This window comes from Nerophis ophidion, linkage group LG12, assembly GCF_033978795.1.
Source record: "Nerophis ophidion isolate RoL-2023_Sa linkage group LG12, RoL_Noph_v1.0, whole genome shotgun sequence".
NCBI lineage: Eukaryota > Metazoa > Chordata > Actinopteri > Syngnathiformes > Syngnathidae > Nerophis > Nerophis ophidion.
Window position 1 is genome coordinate 19,094,610 of NC_084622.1, and position 9,266 is coordinate 19,103,875.

A 9,266-nucleotide genomic window follows, 5' to 3' on the forward strand; every position below is an offset into this window, starting at 1 on the left:
TGTTCTGGAGCAGAGGTCCCCAATCTTTTTTGCACCGGGGACCGGTTAAACGTCTGCATTATTTTCACAGAGCAGCCTTCCACATGTGGCAGACAAATACTGCAAAAACAAGTGCATGCAAAATACGGGTCACCAATGCAAAATGACATTTACATTTGCTATCTCCATTAATGTGCATTGTAGTAGCAAACATATAACAAACGTGCACAAACAATCCCTCAAAATCTTTGCGTGAAAACCACAACACCACTATCACTGTTTAGTTCTCCAAAAATATAGATTGTTGAATTTAGCTAAATTTCAAAGAGTAGCATCAATGGAATCCTAAATAACACTGCAGCAGCGCCACTTAAGCACTTTGTCCAGTTTACATCAGCTGTGACAAGTAGAAAGACAGGAACCTCCACCAGGGGGCAGTGTTGCGTACCCAGATGTAAAACCTCTTTTGCACAATCAGCCTTTTCATATAAAGCCTTAAAGCAAAGGAACCACCTCACAACAAACTTGAAAAGTCTAACAGATGACTCTTCTTTCACAGTTGACGTTAAAAAGTGGCTTTGGAGTAATCACTGTGGTGGGCATTATTGTGATTGAGATGCCAACGCAGTGTATTATATTTAGAGAACATTAATGAAGTGTGTGTGTTCAAATAATGGTTGTTTATACAAATGATGACAGACGTGAAGAACAGCATGTGTTGTCTAGTTTTGATGTCAAGGGGGGGTGGTTGTATTGTAGAAGTATATGCCAATGAAAGCGCATTTTATGACATGTCTTAATTTGATTCCATGCTATAGTATCATTTTACTGTTAAAATTGTATATCTTTCATTTAGGTAGCTAGAGACTGCAGATGGAAATGAGCTATTTCGCTCTAATCTGCTGCAGAATACGTCTGTCTTTAAGCTTAATGTCTCAGAATGTCTTCAAATAAAGACTCCACTAAACTAAAACTTCCTCTATGAGGAGTTGTATTACTTATTGGTGTGTTTAGTCCGGGACAGGCCAAAGTTCAATCGAAAAAAATAGGAATTCTTTAAGGTTCCAAATATTGCTAATAGTTCATAAACTATAGTTGACGGAATGGAGGTATACTCTTCGTTAGTATAGTGGACAGTATCTCCGCCTGTCACGCGGAAGACCGGGGTTCGATTCCCCGACGGGGAGGTTTTTTTCTTTTCTTTTGGGAACACAAACATTACTTGCTTTAAAGATGCTATTAGTAGGTAAATATGCTATAAGTATTTAAATATCCTACAAGTATTTGAAGACACTATAAGTATTTAAATATGCTACAAGTATTTAAAGATGCTATGTATATTTAAAAATGCTATAAGTATGTAAAGATGCTATAAGTATTTAAAGGTTCTATTGGTATTTAAATATGCTACAAGTATATAAAGATGCTATAAGTATTTAAAGATGTTATAAGTATTTAAAGATGCTATAAGTATGTAAAGATGCTATAAGTATGTAAAGACACTATAGGTATTTAAAGATGATATAAGTATTTAAATATGCCACAAGTATTTAAATATGCTATAATTATGTACAGATGCTATACGTATGTAAAGACACTATAGGTATTTAAAGATGATATACATATTTAAATATGCTACAAGTATGTAAATATGCTATAAGTATTTAAAGACACTATACGTATTTAAATATGCTATAATTATGTAAAGCTGCAACAAGTATGTCAAGATGCTATAAGTATTTAAAGATGCTATAAGTATTCAAAGATGCTATAAGTATTTAAAGATGCTATAAGTATTTAAAGATGCTATAAGTATGTAAAGATGCTATAAGTATTTAAAGGTGCTATAAGTATGTAAAGACACTATAGGTATTTAAAGACGATATAAGTATTTACATATATGCCACAAGTATGTAAAGATGCTATAAGTATTTAAATATGCTATAATTATGTACAGATGCTATAAGTATGTAAAGACACTATAGGTATTTAAAGACAATATAAATATTTAAATATGCTACACGTATGTAAATATGCTATAAGTATTTAAAGACACTGTACGTATTTAAAGATGCTATAAGTATGTAAAGCTGCAACAAGTATGTCAAGATGCTATAAGTATTTAAAGATGCTATAAGTATTTAAAGACGCTATAAGTATTTAAAGATGCTATAAGTATTGAAAGATGCTATAAGTATTTGAAGATGCTATAAGTATGTAAAGATGCTATAAGTATTTAAAGCTGCTATAAGTATTTAAAGATGCTATAAGTATGTAAAGATGCTATAAGTATGTAAAGATGCTGTAAGTATTTAAATATGCTATAAGTATGTAAAGCTGATATAAGTATTTAAAGATGCTAGAAGTATTTAAATATGCCACAAGTATGTAAAGATGCTATAAGTATTTAAATATGCTATAAGTATGTAAAGATGCTATAAGTATTTAAAGATGCTAGAAGTATTTAAAGATGCTATAAGTATGTAAAGATGCTATAAGTATGTAAAGATGCTGTAAGTATGTAAAGATGCTATAAGTATGTAAAGGTGCTGTAAGTATTTTCTTTCTTTCTTTCTTTCTTAGTTTATTTTGAACATGAACATACTTCCAACATAATACATCAGATAATTTCATATCATTTCACATCACATCATGTCCGAAAAGGAGTAGAAAGAAGCAAAGCTTATTTAATCCTTACCCCTTTCCCACGTCAGATGTGATATACAGATATATACATTCATTTGCTGACATTTTTTTATAGTAAAACAGTAAAACGACAACCGTGAATGAGTAATACAACAGTTTTGTAATATGTAATTAATTAATTCAGTCATTATTAACATACTGAGATGAAGAATATCTTATTTTCATCGAGGTTGAAAGTGTTTCTCATAATTTTTCTTCTTTGTACTTTGTAAGCACTATTAATTTGAACAGCCTGTTAAAGTGGATCATATCAGTACAATGTTGAACTTCTTTACTTAATCCATTCCATCATTTAATTCCACATTCTAATATGCTAAAGGTTCTAAGTGTAGTACGTGCATACAAATGTTTTAAATTAGATTTTCCTCTAAGGTTATATTTCTCCTCTTTAGTTGAGAAGAATTGTTGTACATTCTTTGGTAACAGGTTATAATTTGCTTGGTACATCAATTTAGCTAATTGCAATTTTACCAAATCAAGGAACCTTAATATTTTTCACTCAATAAATAAAGGGTTTGTACTAGAGGTCTGGGAAAAAATCGATTCGAATACGAATCGATTCTCATTAAAAATAAATAAATAAATAAATTGTTTTTGTTTTTTTTATCAATCCCACAAAGCACTACACAACAATACCATAACAATGCGATCCAATTCCAAAAGCAAAGCTGAGTCAGCAACACTCAGAACTGCAATAAACAGAGCAATTGAGAGGAGACACAAACACCACACAGAACAAACCAAAAGTAGTGAAACACAAATGAATATCATCAACATCAGTATCAATATTAGTTATAATTTCAGCATAGCAGTGATTAAAAATCCCTCATTGACATTATCATTAGACATTTATAAAAATAAAAAAAGAACAATAGTGTCACAGTGGCTTACACTTGCATGGCATCTCATAAGCTTGACAACACACTGTGTCCAATGTTTTCACAAAGATAAAATAAGTCATATTTTTGGTTTGTTTAATAGTTCAAACAAATTTACATTATTGCAATCAGTTGATAAAACATTGTCCTTTACAATTATAAAAGCTTTTTACAAAAAATCTACTTCTCTGCTAGCATGTGAGCAGACTGGGGTAGATCCTGCTGAAATCTATGTATTGAATGAATACAGAATCATTTTGAATTGGAAAAATATTGTTTTTGAATCGAGATTCGCGTTGAATCAAAAAAATCGAAAAAATCGATATATTATCGAATCGTGACCCTAAGAATCGATATTGAATCGATTCGTGGGACACCCAAAGATTCGCAGCCCGAGTTTGTATGTTCTCTATATCCAACATTATGCATTATTATAATTGATCTTTTTTGTAACACAGTTAACGAATGTAGCGCACATTTGTAGTTATTTCCCAATATTTCTGCACAATAACTCAGATATGTAACACTAGCGAGCAGTAAAGAATATAAAGTGATTTTTGGGCCAGGACGTGTTTTGCTTTATTCATTTTTTAAAGGTTTTTTGCCACCTTATTTTGTATATTTTGTATATGAGATTTCCAGTTCATTTTATCATCTATTAATACTCCCAATAATCTGGTTTCTATTACCCTTTCAATATCTACTCCGTCTATTTGTATTCGTGTCTGATGTTCTTTCCTACTGTTACCAAATAGCATTATTTTAGTTTGACTGAGATTCAAAGATAGTCTGTTTCTATCAAACCATTTTTTTAATTTCTTCATTTCTTCCGTTATTATTTGTATTATCTTCTGTGTTTTCTCTCCTGAACAGAAAGCAGTTGTGTCGTCTGCAAATAAAACTAACTTTGATCTGGTTTGCAAGGGGAGTGACGGCAAACGGATACTAGGTGGCAGTAGTGTACAGAGATTTGTTATATATATAGTAAATAAATATATATACTACTACTAATAATAATAATAATAAACAATACTAATAAACTATAGAATGGTGTGTTTGTCAAAAACCCAATGGTGTAAGACTAAGTGTGTAAATTAACTGAAGTGTGTGTTACCAAGTGTTGACGAGAGCGAAGGAACGTCCAGGGGGGACAGGCAGGTGATCAGGGATACAAGCGGGCGTCCGTGGGGCTGAGAGGGGCGTCAGGAGGTCCGAGTCTAAAGTGGGGGTCGAGGATTGAGGGAGGCAGTCAGAGTCCAGAGGGAGATGCGGGGAAAAGAGAGACCCACAGCTCTCTTTCCAGGCCACGGAGGGTACAACACGTTAAGTCCTTTGTAACTTTACAAATGTCGTTTATATAAAGATTAAACGATCTTGGTCCCAGTATTGATCCCTGAGGTACACCACAAAATATGTCCATACGTGTTGACGTATTTTCACCCATTTTCACAAATTGTTTCCTGTTGGTTAAATAGCTTCTTACCCAGTTCAATACCAAACCTCTGATGCCATATCCTTCTAGTTTTTGTATTAAAATATCATGATTAATTGTGTCAAATGCTTTTGTTGAATCCATGAACAATGTGGCCGCACATTCTTTACCGTCTATTGCATTGGTCATTTCCTCTGTTATTTTGATTAATGCTATTGGTGTTGAGATATTTGCTCTGAATCCAAATTGGTTCTCCACGAGCGTCCCACTTTTGTTGATAAATGTATCTAATCTGCTATAAAATAGTTTTTCCATGATTTTGGAGAATTGTGGAAGTAATGAAACTGGTCTGTAGTTAGTGAACTGGTTTATGTTTCAAATGCTTATGAATTGGTACAACTTTTGCAATTTTCATTTTGTCAGGGAATTTGCCGGTTAGAAATGATAAGTTACTGATATATGTCAGAGGTTCTGAAATGTCTTCCATAAAACATCTTTCAAGATGCTATAAGTATTTCAAGATGCTATAAGTATGTAAAGATGCTGCAGGTATCAGAATCAGAATCAGAATCAGAATCAGAATAGTTTTTATTGCCATTGGTTGAGACTGGGTTCACAAGCTAGGAATTTTTTGGGTGCAATGGTGCAACATAAAAGACATGTAACACAGAATAGAATAACATGAGCTGTAACTGAGCTATCAGATCTTGTTATTGTAAAGATGCTATAAGTATGTAAAGATGCTATAAGTATTTCAAGATACTATAAGTATTTAAAGATGCTTTAAGTATTTAAAGATGCTATAAGTATGTGAATATGCTAGAAGTATGTAAAGATGCTATAAGTATGTGAAGCTGCTACAAGTTGATGTTGCAAATGGCAGAGCAGATCTTCTCCTTAAGCAGCCTGACTTGCAGACATCGCTGTGATTCACAACAATGCTAAAGTTGGCAGCCACATCAGCTTTGCACTTGCTGCCCGGACCAAGAAGAGCGAGTCACAGAGTCAGCCATCAGACTCCAATATTGTGAAGAGCGAGTCACAGAGTCAGCCACCAGACTCCAATAATGTGAAGAGCGAGTCACAGAGTCAGCCATCAGACTCCAATATTGTGAGTCTTTAGAAAACCTACTCAGTGGATTTCATTTGCTCCATTTTGCAGATTCCTGACAGGTCAACACGGTTCTGTTGTGTCGCAGGTTGTCATCGGCGGGATTAATGTGGATTTCATTGCCAAAGGAAAAAGTAAAGCACTTCAAGTAGGAGATCTGATACACATCTCACATCTCATTTGAAGTCATGTTCTCATAGCTTCTTCTTTTTCTTCGACTGCAAGTTCGGACAGACCAACCCAGGAAGTGTGTGTCAGTCATATGGAGGCGTGGGAAGAAACATCAGCGGTGAGTTGATTTTGGTTTCCTGATGATGGATCGTCACACTTTTGTCAAGTGGACTTGCTTTGTCCTTGGAAGATTGTTTAAGTCGTCTGGGCCAGCAGCCATTGTTCATCTCTGCCACCGGGAGGGATGCCCACAGCGAGGCCGTCTTCCACCACTGCAGACATATGGTATCTCTCACTGCCACCCACAGACATCTGCTATCTCTCACTAGCAGGCACAGGTTATTTGGATTCCATGTCTTCTTTCTCCGGAAGAACACCAGCGGTGTGAGCAGGCTGGAAGGTGCGAGCACGGCCACGTACTGTGCCGTCATCACGGAGGCTGGAGAAGTCAGTCTGGGACTGGGCGACATGGACATTCACCAGCACATAACACAGCAATATGTAAGTTCACCACCACTAAATGGTATGTCAAACTGTCCCTACCATTCAAGCTGCATTCACTCGAAAGGCCATGATTTATGTAACATGTACATGCAGTCCTGGTCAAAAGTATACATACAGCAATGTTAATATTTGCTTACATGTCCCTTGGCAAGTTTCAAGGTAGCCATACACAAGCTTCTGCTTCCATTTTTCACCTCAAATTTGCTGCACTTCAGCTAAATGTGTTGCTTTTCTGACATGGACTTGTTACTTCAGCATGGTCCACACCTTTAAGTCAGGACTTTGGGAAGGTCATTCTAAAACCTTCATTCTAGCCTGATTTAGCCATTCCTTTACCACTTTTGACCTGTGTTCGGGGTCTTTGTCCAGTTGGAACTGTAGTAGAAATGTCAGGGATTTAACCGGGGGCCTCATCCTGTTTGTGACGCCAATTTTATGTGGTGGCCTGTACTGGGACGCCAATTTTATGTGGTCGAAAAGTCAGAATCTTAAACAGGAACAACAGAGAGTTTGTTACAACAGGTTTGATTACTCACAATCAGATAGTACAAAGTTGGATTGAATGGATAAGAAAACAGACAGTGTTTCCCGAGACGAAATATGGGGCACCCTCGTGAAGGATTTAGGAAGAGCACACACCAGGCTTGGTCTTCCCTTCCCACTTATACGGTCCACAATGGCCTGATCTGCATCACAACAACCCATGTAACTGTCCAATGTTCAGGGTGACTTGACCTCTTATGTTGTGTCACCCCACCAACTTGGTCAGGGTGATTTGACCTCTCATGTCGTGTCCCTCCCAATATATTTAGCTTGGAGGTAACACAAGGATAGAAATGTTCCACTACAGAACACTCAACTGCGCCCAAGACCCGACCTCCGGGCTGATGATTGTCAGGTTCAAACACCGATGACATCTTTTAAACAGACAAGAAGCAAGGAATCAAACAGAGACAGGATTCAATTTAGCACAATGAGGAGAGTGCGCAGGCCTGTACCCTTGTACAGTATCGTCCCACGCTCTGACGAAAGGATTGCACGCCTCCTCTTTTATGTGGACTTTCCCTGATTACATGGCAACAGCTGTATGTAAGGGGAGAGGGGGTTGTAAACAGCCGTTGCCCCCGGTCACAAAACAGTTCGAAGAAAAGATGACTGGAGCTTGCGTCAGGTCCTGCTTCCTCGCCGCTTTGTAGATTTTGGGCCAAGACAAGATCTTCCTGTAGATTACAATAGATCAAAGAAACCAACACCTTCATGTCTCTTCCCATCGTACATAGTGGAGTTTTGCAAGCCTTTTGCTTGGTAAGATCAAAGACAACTTTTGTCCTCATGTTTGTCCTCACAAAGTTTTGTGACAACTTAGATACCATTTTTCTGACAATGATTTTAGGTTGTCCTGAACAAATTGGAGGTGATCTTTCTTTTTCATTGTCCCTTGGCAAGTTTCACAGCAGTAAGGCGCTTCTGTTAGCCATCCAGAAGCTTCTGCTTGAATTTTGGCCACTCCTCTTGACAAAATTGGTGCGGTTCATCTAAATATGTTGCTTTCAATTTCAGCTCATTTTCATACTTAACAAAGTCATCTGGCGGGCCAGATCAAACTTGACCGCGGTCCTGATGTATAGCATCAGTAAGTCCTTTTTATTTTATTTTATTATTTATTTTTATTTTTTTATTTTTATTTATATATTATTATTATTCTTTTTTTTTATATTCCGACAGTAAGTCCTTTTTTTAATTTTTTTTTTTTTTTTTTTGAGAAACTTACATTTATTAAACTTAGCCATTAGTATAAAGAGGTTGCAAAGGTAAAATTCCTTTTCAATATTGTTTATTTGTCTTGTCTTTATTGTTTCCGGCAGTAAGTCCTCTTCTGCTGTGTCATGGTGGCCGTGACGTCATCTGGCTTTGAGCCGTGTGCACACAAACCGAGCGGAGAGTTTTGGAAGTCTGGCTGGCACAAGCCGGCCTTTTTAGGGACAAAAGTTTGCGTTTGCATGCAGACAAGAGTCCTGAACGCAGAGAGAAGTATGCATTGGTGTGGACATGGCCTTAGGCGACGTTTAGTCACGTGATAATTAGTCGACAGCTTTAAAAAACGGGACAGCTTTTTGAAGTGAAGGCTTAAATTGTGTTTTTGGCGACATCTATTGGCCAAACTTGTTCATTACATGAAGAGCAAGACGCAGAAAGTTCAATGATCGATTGTTCTTTCTAAAACTCGTCAACCTTGGACATCTTGTATCTGTAACTAATTATAGTTGTTGGATTATTCTTTATATTGATGCATATTGATCAAGCCAGGACCCATTAAGTATGTCAAGCTGGTGTGCTTAGCTGTTGTGTAGCTGCCAGTTCCTAGTAGCCTGCATGTTTACCTTTTGTAAACGAGGAAATGTATTTGTGATTATTGGAGGAATGTAGACGTTAGAGTACCTGGCTGTCCTTTGCCAAAGTAAACACTGCAGGACTGCTTGATGCA

The 9,266-nt window shown here is 36.5% G+C and overlaps 1 protein-coding gene and 1 non-coding gene across 5 annotated transcripts in view; both read left to right on the plus strand.

The window, feature by feature from the left end:
* zgc:136858 (uncharacterized protein LOC678543 homolog) overlaps nt 1-9,266 on the plus strand; it is a 31,981-nt gene that overhangs the window by 13,277 nt on the left and 9,438 nt on the right. For 2 of the 4 annotated variants that reach the window (XM_061917007.1, XM_061917010.1), the window contains 4 exons: nt 5,913-6,106; nt 6,195-6,254; nt 6,332-6,395; nt 6,468-6,778. In XM_061917007.1, the coding sequence (XP_061772991.1) occupies nt 5,913-6,106; nt 6,195-6,254; nt 6,332-6,395; nt 6,468-6,778 (629 nt within the window). The remainder of the gene's footprint in view (nt 1-5,912; nt 6,107-6,194; nt 6,255-6,331; nt 6,396-6,467; nt 6,779-9,266) is intronic. The other 2 variants (XM_061917008.1, XM_061917009.1) reach the window with 2 other exon arrangements.
* trnad-guc (transfer RNA aspartic acid (anticodon GUC)) lies at nt 1,095-1,166 on the plus strand. The gene has a single exon. It is a non-coding gene; the product is annotated as a tRNA-Asp (tRNA).